Source organism: Prionailurus viverrinus, chromosome B4, assembly GCF_022837055.1.
Source record: "Prionailurus viverrinus isolate Anna chromosome B4, UM_Priviv_1.0, whole genome shotgun sequence".
NCBI classification, from domain to species: Eukaryota; Metazoa; Chordata; class Mammalia; order Carnivora; family Felidae; genus Prionailurus; species Prionailurus viverrinus.
This window is the reverse complement of record NC_062567.1, coordinates 9,862,681-9,879,277: the sequence shown is the minus strand read 5'-3', so window position 1 is coordinate 9,879,277 and position 16,597 is coordinate 9,862,681. Positions and strand designations below refer to the sequence as shown.

Sequence of the window (16,597 nt, the reverse complement as noted above, 5' to 3'; positions counted from 1 at the left end):
AAAAATCATCCTTGGCCACTAAGTTCATGGAAACCAAATCATAAGAGATCAAGAAAAGAGGAGCTGAGAGCATTTCGTTTCTCATTCAGGGCCTGGACTGATGGAATTCAGACGGCCCTGATTGTATTTCTGTTGGGGGCCTGGCATGTATATGAGAACTTGCTTTCGTGACCACAGTAATTGATGGGATGACATCACTTTTCGGGCCTCAGGACCACTTGTAGAATGGTTGGTGGAGCGTGAAGGGGAGTATTCTAAACATAGCTCTTGGCATACTGCTCTGGAAGTGCCTGAGCCAGAGGGCAGCTCCTGTCACCCTTCTATTTCCCAGGGACGCAAAATATTTTTATACACACGGCCGAGAGTTTTTAAAAAAAAAATTATTCTCCCAAATGAACGGGGCGAGGTCCCTCGCTTTTATATGAATGGGCCTCTTGGGTTCTCAGGTTGAGGAATGATGCAGCGATGACTCTTTGTCAGAGCTGGGACATCTTCCAGACCCAAATATGGGATCAAATATGTTAGCGAGCGGCCCTGAAACGCCCCTCGATTTCAAAACATTGTTTGGGTTTGGGTTTAGCACATCGCCCACTCGCTTAACCATACAAGTGCTATCTCTAAATATCCTTTTCCCAAAGAGCTGGCGCTGGGATGAGAGAGAGACAAATGGGAACATCCAATAGGGCTTGGACTTTTGCCCCGATGGTGGGCGTGAGAGGGTCAGGATCGGAAGGAAGGCAAGGTGGAGGGAGCGGTCTCAGAAGGAGGAGGAAATTCTGGGCTTTCTGGTGTCCTCCGCCCCCGTTTCCCCAGAGTCCCTCTGCGGGCTCGGCCAGGGGGGCTGGCAGCCGGCCCCTGAGAGACCCCCTTCCCACGTGCTGCTGCCCTACCTGCATTCAAAGGCATGTCACAGAATGTGATTAGGAAAGCAAGAACATGACCACCTCATACCCACTAGGTTGGATCTAGTCACAAAGACAGGCAGCAAGATGGTTGGTGAGGATGTGGAAAAACTAGAGCCTTCCAGCACCACTGGAGGGAATGCAAGACGGTGCGGCCACTGTTGAAAACAGCTTGGCGGCTCCTCGGAAGGTTACGCACAGAGTTGCCATATGATCCCGCAATTCCACGCCTAGGGTGTCTGCCCGAGAGAACCGAAAAACATACATCTCCACGCAAACATGTGCGTGAGTGTCCACAGTGCTCTGTGTGCCCAATAGCACACAAGTGGGAACAACCGAAATGCCCCCCCACCGCCGTGGGTGAATGGGCGAATAAAATGTGTGTGAGCTGTCTGGACGATGGAACTGTATTCACCAAGAGAAAGAAGGGAACTGTGGAACGTGCTTCAGCATGAATGAACCTTGAATGCATTACACTAAGTGAAAGAAGCCGGTCGCAGAGATCGCGCTTCTAGAACTTTTTCGGGAAGAGGCTGGGGATGGGAGGGAGGAGTGAGGAGTGGTAGTGCTAGCTCATGGGTACCGGCTTTCGTTTTGGGGTGATGAGAAAGTTCTAAAATTCGAGGGTGGCGATGGTTGCATGGCCCTGGGAATACACTAAAAAAAAAAAAAACCATTGAGTTGTACAGCTTACATGGGTGGCGAGTGTGGACATAAATTACATCTTAACGAAGTGTCGTGTTTTTTAAGAATACCAACAAAGAAGTAGGGGCCGCCTTTGTTTACAGAATAAAGCTCTGCCCCAGACCAGTTTTTCGGTTTACACATGGGGATTTAATAACAAAAGCATTCGGTGGAAGGAAAGAACAAAATGTGCAACAAATTTAAGCCTAAGTTTGAGTCCCGTGTTGGAAGCCAGGAGGCGAACGGAGAATTAAAATGCCAGCTAGTAGCAGAGAACTGAAATGGCCCACACGTGGCACAGAAATGTCAATTGCAAAACCCAAAAGAAAATCGGCTCTCTGTGCAACCTGGAAGTATGGTGGATGAGTGTGTCTGAACATACCCCAGCTTCCCCCTCAATGTTGCAGACTCGTTTATTTTCCAACACCTCCTGGGGCACCTGGGTGGCTCTGTCGGTCAAGCGTCTGACTCACGGTTCTGGCTCAGGTCATGATCTCGCGGCTTCCCGGGTCCAAGCCCCACAGCAGGCTCCGCGCTCTCTCTCTCTCCCTCCCTCTCTGCCCCTCCCCCAGTCACGCCATCTCTGTCTCTTTCAAAATAAATAAACTTAAGAATAATTTAAATTACAAAAAACCTTATTTTCCAGCACCTTCTCAGGTTCACTTTGGAGTCCGTTGTGCATTGATCCTTACTCTTCCAAGAGAACGGATCTGCTTGGAGTAAGGCCTTAATTCTGGTTGAAATGTCTTGTATTGGAGCTCCAATGGACCGGGTTTGATGTGGGAGAAACTACCCTTGACCTTCAAATTCTGTAAGATACAACAAAACGCTTCCAAGATAATCTTTTTAAAAAGCGCTGTCTGTGCCTCCCAGCAGCTGACTTTGACCTGACACAGAGCGTTGGACTTCTCCGGTCAATCCGACGGCTGACATTTTCTAAAATAGGTGTCAGCAAATAATCACTGAATAATTAAGACGGGTTCCATTAGAATTCATTTCTGAATACATTTCTTGGGCTGCTATAGATATGTTTCTCCGTGCGCGCGCAAGTTCCTGTATCTCTAACGTGTTTGTGGATTTTGTTCCTAATTGTGCCGCGTATTACTTTCAACTTAGAGTTTTTCCGAGTTCTTCTCAAGGCAGTAATTGTGTCCGAAAATATCTCTAGAGTCAGGCAAAGGCATTTATTGCTTTGCAAAGAATTCCTCCGTCTTTGCGAATACAGCGAACGAGAGTCTGAAAGCAGGGACGGAAACTCCTGGACGCAGGGATAGTGATGAACGGCTGAACCAGGTGGGAGCAGCTGGGAGGGGTGGGGGAGACATCGAGGTCAGTGCCCTGCGGTGGCCCCGTGTGTGGTGCAAGGGCCCCACCTGCCCCTCCTGCCTTCGCCCTGGACGGGAACTCCCGGCTTCACCACGCCCGCCTCCTTCCCACGGTCAGCACCTGATTTAGAGCTTCCAGCCTCGGTCCCTTCCCAAATATGGAACCACAGGACCAAGACTTTGGCTTTCGCTTGTGATGTCCCCCAAGGGCATACAAGAGGCCAACACTCAGCAGCTAACCCAATCCTGCCAACGGACTCAATCCTCAGACTCTTTCCACCCCAAACATTAGCAAAAAGTCTCCTGAAAGGAGGGGTGATTCTGTAGTCGCTCTTAATGACATTTTCCTGGGATCTCAGATGCTGTTCCTCACCCTGTAGACACACACCCACGACGACACTGAGCGATCATTCTTTAAAGTTCTGTAAGTAACTAAGTGGTAAACTGCCCAGGAAACCCCGACTTTCTATTATTTTCAAAGAAAGAATAAAGAACGTGGTTAAAAAGAGGTGGAGTCAGCAGGACAAACGCAGTTTCCTCTTTTGACTGGTGAGCCCTGAGGTCATGTCCCTGGTCCGTCACGATATTCACGTGGTCTGGGCAGGTGACTGCCACCCTCTGCACTACAATTTTCTGCTCCAGATGCACACACAGGCACACAAACAGAAGGACACACAGATATACATACACACGTGGACACACAGACATGCACACAGAGGCAGACACATTTGTATCTAATTGCTCTGAGCATTCGCTCGAAATCCTTTTAAAAGCACGGGGCTCCGTGGTCAATGGCAACGGTGCTATTTGCCCCCGCAGCCTCTCAGAGGCCGTTGGGGAAGCTGCCTGTCAAAGTCTGAATTATCGACCTCGAATCTAGGGCAGAAGCAGATACGGCTGAAGACACCAGGCCAGCAAAAGGGGTCATCAGTGTCCCCCACCAGCACATCTGCTGAAATGACCAGGCTCCACAGAGGACATCTCCGTCCTCTGAGTGAGAAAGATTTCAGGCCAGTTTAAGTCTTGCCGTTCTCAGGCATTAATATGTTTTTATCCAGGCATGTTTTTAAAAGCTCATTATGGCACCTTTGTACTTCAAAGATTCCCAGACCGTAAGCTAAATATATATTTAACTTGCAAAAAATGTTTAAAGTCGCATTGTTTCATCACAGAGCAAAACAGTGCCTTTAAAACTGTCCCTATCTATTCCGTAATTACATGCTTTGGATAAGAGCCTGGTTCACAGCCAAAACCCCCAGAGGATGGAGAGTATGAGCTTAGGGACAGGCAAACGCTAACTATGATGTCGTTTGCCTTTGTTTTTTCTTGAGAATTCCAAGGTGGTTAACTAATGTTAATGGAGCAATCATTTTCCACATACTATTTGATTTTTAGTTTTCCTTTTTTTCTCTTTCTTTTTCTTTCTTCCTCCCTTTCTCTCTCTCTCCCTCTCTCTCTCAATAAAACAATCTCTGCGGATGGACTGTTGGTAGAAAAACAACATTCCTTAGTCAGTATCCCCTCACCTTTGACGACGGGGAATGTGAAAATGAAGGAATAATACACAGGAACGAGGGGCGCCTGGGTGGCTCGGTCGGTTAAGCGTCTGACTTCGGCTCAGGTCACGATCTCACAGTCCGTGAGTTCGAGCCCCGCGTCGGGCTCTGTGCTGACGGCTCGGAGCCTGGAGCCCGCTTCGGACGCTGTGCCTCCCTCTCTCTCTCTGCCCCTCCCCCACTCGTGCTCTGTTTCTCCCTGTCTCAACAATAGATAGGCCTAAAAAATTTTCTTAAAAATACAGGAATCAAATCATGCATAATGTTTTACCCTAGAACCGTTACTCGTAGGAAGATGATGAAACTCATCAAAGAAGGGTTTAAATGAAAATGGTCTTCGCGTATTAATTAAATGAATGAATGCATCTATCCCTAGCCAAAGGAAAAGGGATTAAGAGAAGATGATTTAGACAAACACCAACTTTGAAATGACCACGAGAGGTTCGTATGATCAGAGCTAGGTGTGTCCTTGATTTACGTGATCATGGTAAATGCTAAAAAAAAAAAAAAAAATTAAAATCAGCTTCATGCCACAGCCTGTGTTATCCACTCTAAGTATATCATCTCATTTAATCCTCACAACAACCCCGTGGGCTCAGTATGATGCTCATCTTACAGATAAAGAAATAAGTCAGAGAAGTTAATTAACTTGTCTAAGGTCACACAGTAAGCAGTAGGGCCAAATTCAAACTCAAGTACGTCCGACTCCAGGATGGTCCAGTAGGTTAGTGAGCTGAGCTTGACTACTTTTCTGACGACATTTAAGTTTTGAATTAAAGAGACAAGATAATCAGTTAATCAATGGAAAGAACGTACAGGAGGAAAATGTGCCTTGGTGGCCACCACGGTTCTTCGGGGCCATGCAATCAAAATTGTGTCAAGACTAAACATGCCCCTTTTCTTGTGTTGTGACTCAGTCTTCCCCTACACCTTGTCTGCCCTCCCCACTTTGGATCTCACCTTTTGGCCTATAACCTATTGAATTAGGGTACAGATACCCTTCTGAAACAAGGTTAAAAATGATCCAAACTCAAAAAACTTAATGTGGCAAGTAGCTGCACCCTGTTTAAGTGGATGCCTTTCCTCCGGCTAAGGTCTTCGTAGGGCTTATCCAACGGGTGGTAGTGTCGCAAGAACGTTGGCAGAAAATGACCCGTTACGGGGAGAAATGAGATATGTTGACTTTGCCTCCTTTATCTACTTTCCTCCAAAATCACAGATGTTGATATTAAATCTGATAGATAAGTTTTCTTACAGCCCTTTTAATCCTAATGTAAACTTGGGAAATTGCCAAAGAAAATGCCTGGGTTTTTGCCAAGTGCCCACAGAAAGCGCAGTCTCTCCGGTGTTGATGTAAAACTGGACGTTTTGCTTCGCCAACGCAGACGCTCTTTGGTTCTCTGAGTTTTAAAGAGTTAAGAGAATAGATGGAATGCCTTGGGAATGTTGGCAGGGGAGACCCGAGCTCTTTCTCCTTTGCTTCTCTGCTTCTCACCCTGGACGGAATCTCGAAACCACGAGAGCACGGGGATGACTCTGGGCTTACGCCGTTCCCTACTTTCTGGTTCGACCTGCCCCTAAACCTGGCTCTACGTCCCCAGCAGCCCACGGACAGGGAGGGATGGCGTGCGATTATCTGCAGGGTGAGGCCTATTTTTACCTTGTCCCTGGTGAGTTCCCAGAGCCAGGGAGAAAACGTTTCGATTTATGAGCCATTTGCTAATCCTTGAGGGAAAACAGTCCCTGCAGATTAGTGAGGGTAGAGGGAAGGTAGGAGGAGAGGAGATTGAGGCAGAGGAAGCAAGAGTTATTTTGACTGCATTTTTCCCTTGCCTGATTAAATCTCGGTGACATTTGAACTTTGCCTTGCTGAAAGAACACAGCCCTGGATGTGGGGGCCTGGGACCAGAGGGGTAAAGGCGGGGCCTGGGGCTGGCATGGCTGGAGGGCCGCTTGGCTCAGAGGACCTGCTATGTAGCCGGGGCCGTCCGGTTCGGGGCCTGACTTCCCAAGCGCTGAGGACGTGTCGAGGGGGACACCTTCGGGTCCTGCAGCTGATGCTGAAGCCATGGTGCATCTCCAGGGCCGTCTACCAGGTGGGACCGGAAGCTCCTCTCACGTTTCTTTGCAGCCGAAGAAATCAGTGGGGGATGGTGGGGAAGGGGTATAAGCTGCTGTCACGTTTTTAGGACCGTAAAGTGTGTTGTAATAATGGGGGCGCGGCTAACATTAATGGAACACCGTCTTCCAGAAGCCAGGCACCGTGAGGTGCTTCGTAAGCGGTTCGGTTTTCCAAGCAGCCTGATGTAGTTGGTACTTCGGTCACCATTTTGAGATGAGGTTATTGAAATTCAGAGGTTACTGTTAGTAGATGACAGAGTCCTGTGATTTTTTTTAAGTTTATTTTAAAGTTTATTGATGTATTTATTTTGAGAGAGAGCGAGAGAGAGAGAGAGAGAGAGAGCAAGAGAGAGAGAGAAAGGAAGGGGCAGAGAGAATCCCAAGCAGGCCCTGCATGGTCAGCGCAGAGCCCGACCTGGGGCTCAATCTCATGATCCGTGAGACAACGATCTGAGCCGAAACCAAGAGTCGGATGCTTAACCAACTGAGCCGCCCAGGCACCCCCAGAATCCTGTGATTTAAAGCAAGGTTTTTCTGGCTGTAACGACAAGGATGCCCTTTCCATGAGTTCATGTTCCTCTTACCCAAGAGATGCTGTTTTTCTCAAAAGATGTGTATCTCTGTGTGTGTGTGTCTGTGTGTGTGTGTGTATGTGTGTGCATCTGGGTGTTGGGGGTGGTGACCAGCTGGTAGGGAGCATGTGGCCGTGGGACAGGAGGCAAGGAGGGAAGAACACCGAGGAACGGTACTGAGTCTCTGTCCTCACCTCCCCGCCCTGTGGTGGCTTCCCCAGCAGCTTCCAAAGTCAGACATCCATAAACAGCCTCTTTTTCTCAAGACAGAGTGTCTTCTGCAGGAGGGTGGCCCTCTGAGTCCAGTGGCCAGAGGTGCAGAGCCCTTCACAGGGAGATGACAGGGCCTGCTTTCCTCATCTGTCCACCCAGACTGGTGCCATTAAGCCAAAGTCCCCACTTGCTACGGGGACTTCCTCAGCCCAGACTGGGAGGAAGGACACAGACCCACGGGGGTGGGGGGGGGGGGCGCAAAGGCAGAGTGGCAAGGGGGAGCTCTTCCCCTGACTGTTTCTCGAAAAGGCAGTGATACACGAGCTCTTCCTCCGTTGACGGTTTTCACAACGTAGTTTCCCTCACTAAGCCGACTTGAGTGGCTTTGCTGTCTCTGTCAGCTGGCTCATCACACCCCTCGGCACCAAGGACACACAGCTGGCCTTTGTATTTTTAGGTGTCACTTGGTGGCATATAATCCCTTAATGGGCTGCAATGGCCAAGCAGTGCAGGGCCAGGTGGCCACCCCTCCCCCACCCCCCTCATGGAACGTCTGGACTCACTGAAGGGACATCTCCTTGCAAGACGTGCCCAGGAGCCCTGTGTTGACTTCACAGAGGGGACACAGCCCTCCAGGATTCTCACCCTTGGTTCTTCATCACCCCATTGGCCAACGGTCTGAAGACGGTTCAGGCGGAAATGAGGTCTTTTTCCAGAATGCTTGTGTTTGAAGGGCCCATACCCAGAGTTTTACTACAGGCGGCAAATGTATCTGTAATAGATCATGAAAGAAACTTGAGAGCGAATCTGACGGCAATCTGAGAAATGTACGTGGCATTTCCGAATGATGAGTTGTGAATCTGAAAGAAGGCTGGGAAAAGTCTCCCGGAAGCAGTCACGTGGGTGGTTTGTCCATTTGAAGCTTTTCCTGAACCCCTGGTTGGCGTTTGGTAGAATTCCTGAGTCAGGAAAGTTCCGTCTTCTTAGTTGTTGCTCTGACTGCACGTGAGTTTGGGGGTCCTGGTTCCCCACCTCCATCTCCCACTTTACCTCTTGTCTGTCTTCTCTTGTGTCTCATCGAGTTACATAAAAACTAAGACTCTCGGGGCGCCTGGGTGGCTCAGTCAGTAAAGCGTCCAACTTCAGCTCAGGTCGTGATCTCGTAGTTTGTGGGTTCGAGCTCCACGTCGAGCTCTGTGCTGACAGCTCAGAGCCCGGAGCCTGCTTCGGATTCTCTGTCTCCCTCTCTCTCTGGCCCTCTCCTGCTCGCCCCCTGTCTCTGGCTGAGCCGGGCTGGTTGGCCCAGGGGCAGACGCCTGTAGCCCGCACGGCCTTGTCCACGGCCGGCAGGTAGTGCCCACAGGGGCAGCCGGGAAGCCGCCGCTGAGGGGAGAGCCAGAAATGCCGGCCTAAACCAATTCACTGACCCCCGGAGGGCCAAGTTGGCCAGTTCGCAGCCTGCGGGGCCAAGGTGAGAGGGAGGGCTGCCCAAAGCCGAAAGCGGCTGGCCGGACCAAGGATGGTCTGAGTAGTTCCAGAGCGGACTTGCCGTCCCCTGGCGGCTTTACCTGCTCCCAACCCCCACTCACGCTGGCAAGCAGGATTGGCTTGAAGGGACATTTAACACCAAAGACTGGCATCTCCTCGAGAGCTCACAGTGTCCGGGGGAAGAGTTGAGAAAGCAAATAATTGCATTTCGACTAGTAGAGTCTTCAAGGGAAGAGAAGGGAGAAACTAACTTTGGTCGGGGAAGACGTTACCAGAAAACCTTGTCTCTGTCCTAGCCTTTGCTTCCCGCTGTATAGAGAGGGGGTGACAGTTCAAACGGTGCCCAGATTGAGTGAGAGCACGTTTGCGGAAGGGATGGGTACACACGAAAGCATGTACAAGGGGGACAGACTGTTTTTCAATATACTGTATTCCTTCTGGTCTTTATCTTGGAAAAATTCATCACGAGTGCCTTTATGTATTAGGGATAAGGGGTGACTAATGGCCATTCCCGTATGTTTTGTTTAGTTAACCGGGGAAAACTACGTGTTCTCCTCTATTCACACACTGCTTCCACACTCAGGGCACTTCGGGCATCAGGTGTGGGGTTTTCCACACCAAGCAACTGGGGTGCAGACTGGAGCACAGGTGCCCCAGGTTAGGAGCTCAGACCCGCAAGAGCTCCCCGCCATGAGACACCAGTCGCAAGTAGCAGGTCCCCCGTTACCCACGACTTCTGTCCCATTCGGCTACAAATCACAGGTTCCCCTGACCCCATTCTTGGACGCCATCATTGCTAGAACAGCTCACAGAACTCAGAGAAACACTTCTTACGTTTAACAGTTTACTATATGAGAAAGGACGTGACAAAGGATATAGATGGACAGCCAGATGAAGAGAGAACGCAGGGTGGGATCTGGGAGGATCCTGGGCTCCTGTCCCCTTGGTTGTACCACCTTCCCGGCAGCTAGCTGTGTTCGCCAGCCTGGAAGTTCTCTGAAGTCAGTACTTTGGGGACTTTTATGGCTTCATCATGAAGGCATGCTCAAGTATCAACGCCATTTCCAGCCCCTCTCCCCTTCCGGGAGGACGGAGGGTGGGGCCGAAAATTCCAAGCTTCTATTTATGGCTTGGTCTTTCTGGTGACCAGCCCCCATCCGGGAGCCCACCCAGAGGCGCCTCATTAAAACAAAAGACGGCTGCTACCACCCAGGAAATTCCAACGGATTTAGGAGCTCTGTGTCAGGAACCAGGGTCAAAGACCAACTATTAGATCAGAAGATGTTCCTTGCACTCTAATCACTTAGGAAAATTACAAGGGTTTTAGGAGGTCTATGGCAGGAACCGGGCGTGGAGACCAATATATATATATATATTTTTTCTATTGTTTCATGGCCATGGTTTCATGGCTCACAGTCTCCCCATTGGCTACCGTGATGGGTCAATCTCTGAGTGACCTTTAGATTCAACTGGGAAGATTTTCGTTTCTTTTCTTTTCTTTTTTACTAAAAAAATTTTTTTTATTTATTTTGAGAGAGACAGAGAGAGCGAGCGGGGAGGGGCAGAGAGTGAGGGAGAGAGAGCTCCCAAGCAGGCTCCACACTGTCAGCGGGGAGCCAGATGTGGGGCTCGAACCCACACACCGTGAGATGGTGACCCGAGCCGAAGAAAGGAATATCACAGCACGTGGCACATGTTGGAGAGCTGGCAAATACCGTAACTATCACGAAATCCAGAGAAATGGCACGTCCACTAACGAACTGCCTGACACCTCTCTGTCTTCCTTCTTTGCCCTGCACCTTCGGACTGCCCAGTCTTTGATCTCTTTTTCACGAGGCAGTAAGTCTGTCTTTCTCCAGCACGGCTGATCACAATGGGTCCCTTCATCACTGCTGGGTTAGAAAGGTTTCTTTCTGGGCCATAACTCATCGTGGGAAACAGCGTGCAAGTTTTTCGGACGGCCGTCAAATTTGAAAAGCCTTCTGCCAAGCTTCCTTTCCGTAGGATCTGTTACCAAACATACTTGTTGCTTATAGTAAAAGCACACGCGTGTGCCCTCGAAACACAGGAATGGTGGGAAAATTCGATTATCTTCTACTTCTTCTGATAAGGAAAAAAAATTATAGGATGCTTTTGTAATTGTGTATATTGTATAGTATGAACATACTCCTGCCGGGGGGGGGGGGGACATCTTCCACTTTTATTAGGGGTTATGAGAAACTAACTCTTCACTTACAATTTTACCGGTCTGATGGCCGGAAGGTTTCTCCACAGACTAGCTTCTGTCTCCTAGCATTTTTTGTCTGTGTGCTGTTGTTTTGTTTTTTGAGAAAGAGAGCACCCATGGGGAGAGGGAGAGACACAATCTTAAGCAGGCTCCACACTCAGTGAGGAGCCCCACACGGGGCTTCATCTCATGACCCTCGGATCATGACCTGAGAGGAGATCAAGCGTTGGACGCTCAACCGACTGAGCCACCCAGCCACTCCTGACTTCTAGCATTTTAAATATTATTTCTCCCGTGTGGACGGAGTTCACATACCTCGTAGCCAAGTGCTGTAACATGTAGTAACATCCACATAAGGGCTCTCTCTGGACTGATGTGGACAACACAAGGTGTCGGCACCCAGGGGTCAGGAACCTGGCCGGAATCCATTTCTACACCGGTACCTCTCCCCTCTATCTTTTCATAGCTAGAAATGAGTGTGGAAAGAGCCATGAGTCATAACTGATGACGATGAAAATAGCTTGCTTGTGCAAAGACGGGTGTGTGCACATATTGCTAGGAATAGTCCTGGTGACCTGGGAGAGACCCCAGGAAGTGAAGAGCCCTGGAGTTTAAGCTTCACGACGAATGCCCTTCTGTGCCCTCCCAGCCACCTCCCATTCCCCCCTGGTCGTGCAGTATGAATTATAGGAAAAACAAAATAAATAAGACCAACAACCTGAATTATTACCATGCCATAAATTGCTTCTGGCCCCAGAGATGTGGATCACATATGCAAGGCATATGTGAGCCTGTTTTAGATTGTGATTTTATTTTTCGAAGTTGGATGTCATCGGTTTTTAGAAATGTTTTTATCTTTTTATTTTTGGTCTATTTGCAGAAACTGCACCCTTCATGACGGCTGTCAGCTCTGTTTCTGCTTTTTATTGTCTAAGGCCCGCCAAACAAAGCACAAAAGCGGCAACATACCTGGTCCTCCTGATTTGGGGATAGAAGCTGCGTCAGAGAAAGCAGGACTAGGAAAATGGCCCAGGGCACATCCCCACCTTCCTGCGAGAAGTGTGTTCTGTTCCATGGTTTTCACATCATCCGTGTTCACCCATCACCACTGCTTTTGGGAGGAAATAGGGACGAGTGGCTCTAGTGACCACCCAAGTGCCAGGAATCGGGGAAGAGTCCTTTTTAAATTACATGTTCCAGTTCCATCTCCCCACCCCCCACCGCCCCCCAGCTCTTTGTGGCTGGGAGCCGGGGCCACAAGGCCCCGGACACACACACACACACCCCGTGGTTAGCGAGCGAATCCATGCGAGGGCCCTACCATCCTGGGAGAGCACTAGTGGTCAGAGAGAGAGGTTCCTGTGTTTTCTTCCTAGTACAGATTGTGTTTCTGAAGCTGAGAGGGTCTAGAAGTGGAACGGTTTGAAGGTTCTACTTTGTCATCTGTCTGCATGATTAGTTATAGTGATGTCAGTGCTCCATTCTCCTAATGACGAGCAAGTCCTCTAAAATGAGATTGGGGTTCCAGTGATTCATTCGTATCTTCTGAAACAACTAATACAGCCAATCTGGGGCCAGTGGATCTTGCCATGATTCCAGCAAACGTTTCCACATGTGGAAAGTGAGGCTTTGATTCTCAATTTGCTATTTTTGCTTTTCCCCTTTCATCATTGTGTTATGGCAATGTATGTTTTCAAAGGGCTGTGCCCTTTGTATTATTTAATGCCTACATATGGTGTGGGGCTTAGCCTTTCCTCCAGTGATCTATAACATGTGTTATGGGTAAAGGAGGGAAAAAAAAAAAAAAGGCTCGCACCAAGAAGAACAATTAGCTAATTTATCATATGCCTTTCTAACTTTTGTCAGATCTGCACATTTGTGTGTTTTAACCTTTTCTGCCACTCTTTGGCTGGTGTCTTGTCAGTAAAGGATGACGTGTTTGCATTTCCACCGGTGCTTGAATGTCACGCACCCCGTCTTTTGCAATGGTTCGTTCTTATATGGACACGGAAGCACGTCTTTGCAATCAGACCAGGAGCAAAACTCCCTTTCTTGCGTTTTCCAATGCTTCTTTGATGTGGACAGTGTTTGCAAAGAATGTAAGAGCTCAGTTTTTACTTTGTTCTTAAAATATTTTTTGAGTCTGACATGGGGTGTGTTTTCATCGTCCTGGAAGGCATTTTCTTTGGTTCCAGTAAGAAAGTAATACTTTGGAGGTTTAAAAAGCTGTCAGTTACAACATCAAGCATGTCTCCCTTTGGGTCAGTTCCTTCTAACACATGCGAATCTACTTTCAAAGCTCTGTGGAAATCAACTCAGAATTTCAGCTTTGGACCAATCTCAGACTCCCTTTGGAGGAGCTCCTAAATCCTACTTAGGTCAGGCCTGCAGATAGTAATCCCACTGAATGGGGAGTAGCCTGTTTTCCCTTGAATCGTACATTTGTTTGGGTGTCTCTTGGGTTTGGGGCTGATGGGGTCCATGGGGGATCTAATTTCTCTGCCATTGCCATGAAAAAAAAATGACATTGAACTATATGGAGAGTTTTTGCCTAACATCCTCACAATGTCCTATTCTACCCAAACTGGTATCTTTTCAAGATCTCATCAATTGAGAGAGAATTGCTCACACTTCTTAACTTCAAGAAAACTACACATGCTTATCTTTTTATAATTTACCCAGTACTTTCAAAAAAATTGTTTTAATGTTTTTATTTATTTTTGAAGGAGAGAGAGAGACAGAGCATGAGCAGAGGAGGAGCAGAGAGAGAGGGAGACATAGAATTTGAAGCAGGCTCCAGGCTCTGAGCTGTCAGCCCAGAGCCCGATGCGGGGCTGGAACTCACGAACCGTGAGATCATGACCTGAGCCGAAGTCGGACGCTTAACCAACTGAACCACCTGGGTGCCCCTTACCCAGTATTTTCAAATGCTCTCCCTTCTTTTTGATTCTCCACACCACTGGAAGGTGTCATAAGTAAGGCTTATAAGTAAGGCCCAGGGAAGCTTGTGGCTGGCCTCCCGTAGGGAAGGATCTCAGAAGCGATGCTAGATGTTTGCTCTGGGGCGATGCCCTGCTATGCAAATTCGGGTTGATTCTGAGTAGTCTCTTCAACAGAGTCGGTTGGTATTCCGAGTTACATTTCTAGCTTTTACAGTGATTCTGGGTATGGCGTATGTCTGCCTCAGTTTCCCTAATAATTAAGTACAGATTCGCTCATTCACTGATGTGTCTGCTCATTCCTCTAACAAATAATGAGCGAGCACCTACTATGCGTTAAGTATTGGCTGTGTTCTGGAGACGGGATGGTGAAAAAAACCAAACATGACTCCATATTCTTATGAAGGTTACGTTCCAACGGTGGAGATCTGACATTCATTCCTCCACTAGTGCTAATACAATAATTATACAAACTCACGTGAATTTACAATCATGGGTCAACGCTTTGAGGACAAGGTACCTGGTGGTCTAAGAGGGTACACCACAGGGGAACTTGGCTGTTCTCAGTTGTTCAGGAAGTGTTCTTGAAGAGGCAACACGTGAGCAGAGATCTTAGAGACAAGTGGGGTTAACAAGGCAAAGGGGTAAGAGGGGGAAATCACACTAGGCATGTGCAGGAATCACATTACCTACTGACCCAGAGTTGCTGCAGCAGACAGGAGGACAAGGAAACTGGATTTGTGATGCTTAACGATCACGTGCCCTTATTTAATAAGTGCAACGTGTTTTATTATCATTTACAATCGGGGTGACTGTGCTGCTGGACCAGTGTGGTCACTGGATGCTTTTCACTAAGCGTTGTCCTACCCCACCCCTGGACCTTCTGAAAACCAGCTGGCCTATTTGGGGAGCCTCACCAACCAGCCTCAGCTGGAAATTTGCTTCTTTCTCAAGGGTATGAGCTCATTCCCACACCAGATGGGTTCCCAGTAAATGATTGTGCAATCTGATCATTTTCATGTCATGCCGACTCCCTTTGGAAGATGGAAACAGGGTACATGGTCCCTATCATGTAGTTAGAGGAGAATTTCCTTGATACGATAGCACACCCTGCAGATTGAGAGAAAACATACCCTTTAGAACTATGTGGCCGTTCTTCCACTAACAATAACTTTTAACTGTGAACAACCGATTCGTTTTTATCATAGGGCACATCAGTGAAAGTAACTTGGGCTTCTGCAACAGATGCCTGGGAAATCTAAGGGACTTAACATGACAGAAATTTATTTCTCACTCACAGTAAGTCCGACAATGTTCTGGTTGGTAGACGGCCTTCCATGGGATCACTCAGGGTCATCTTGTGACTTTGACCTCCTCTAGCAGCCCAGTGGTCTATTCATTTGCCAGAAGAAGACGGAGAAGAGAAACTCCCATCACGCTTTTTTGTGCGTCAAATGTGGCAATGGTGGTCTTCCCTTGTATTTGCATCCCGTTGGCCGGAACAGTCACATGACCTCCCCAACAGGGATACTGGCAAGAACAGGTGGGTGGGCAGCTGGCCCACCTATCACAGAGGGTCAGCTTAGCCTGGGTGAAGGGCATGTCCCCTGGAGTCAGTGAATTAGGCTTTAAGTCCCAATTTTCAGACCAACTCCCCTCTATAAAACAGAAATAAAAACTCCTGAATGAGACATTATATATAAAATACTTGGACCCTGCCTGATAAATTGTAAGAGCTCAATAAATATTCAACCATTATTATCAGTGTATTCATCTCCTACACAATAAAAGCAAAATTAAAGATATCTCATCATTTCGTATCATCTCGTCTGAGAAGTGAGTAGGGATGTAAGACAATCTTTCTTAATTTTTTGAAGAAGGAAAACAAAATCCTTGATTTCCAAAGTATGTTTAGGATAGTTGTTCGTGAGTTTCCTTTAAGTTTCCAGGGGAAGTTAAAGGAAGTCTTTTGACAGATGGTTCTGTTAGGAAATAAACAAGCTGATGCAACCCAAGCTTATAAGGAGGCAGTTTGGTGTTTTAGGTAGCAGATGCTGCTGGGGACTCGGAGCTGAATGGAAGTCACAGGGTAGTGGTGCCTAGGAATCTGAAGGGGCCTCTGTTCTCTCCTCCCTGGGGAGCCTGGATCTAAGCTCAGGGGCTGCCGTCTCCCACCCCACTCGGCTTTGTTTGTGTTTCCCTAAGGGAGCATTATGGTTGTGATTTCCCTGTTCTGGGGCAGCCGCTGTGGCTTTTCCACAGCGTCTACTGGTCTGGGCCAAATAACCTGCTGTTTGTTTTCTCTCTTGGCCAAGAGCTCAGGGCACCCCCAAGCATTTTCTGAGCAAGAGGAAATGCTTGTTGTATTCCACCCAGGGGGCAAATTGCAGCTGATACCTCTTTTGAGGGCTCTGATCCAGGCATGCCAGCACACAGGGCACAAAATGCCAGCTCTCGCTGTGTGCCGGGAGGGGGTGGGGGTGGGGTCGGAATGGGGACGTGGATGAGGTTGGTGTGGCCTCCTTGAAGCAACTGATGTTATATTTGGTTGGCCTCCCACGCCCATGAAG

The 16,597-nt window shown here is 48.3% G+C and overlaps 1 protein-coding gene across 6 annotated transcripts in view; it reads left to right on the top strand.

The window, feature by feature from the left end:
- FRMD4A (FERM domain containing 4A) overlaps positions 1–16,597 on the top strand; it is a 331,019-nt gene that overhangs the window by 42,862 nt on the left and 271,560 nt on the right. The window contains exon 1 of one of the 6 annotated variants that reach the window (XM_047864920.1): positions 5,895–6,110. The exons of 3 other annotated variants lie outside the window; for them this stretch is intronic. In XM_047864920.1, the coding sequence (XP_047720876.1) occupies positions 5,895–6,110 (216 nt within the window). Of the gene's footprint in view, positions 1–5,894; positions 6,111–6,375; positions 6,564–16,597 lie in introns of those variants that run through there. 2 more of the 6 variants (XM_047864922.1, XM_047864921.1) reach the window with 2 other exon arrangements.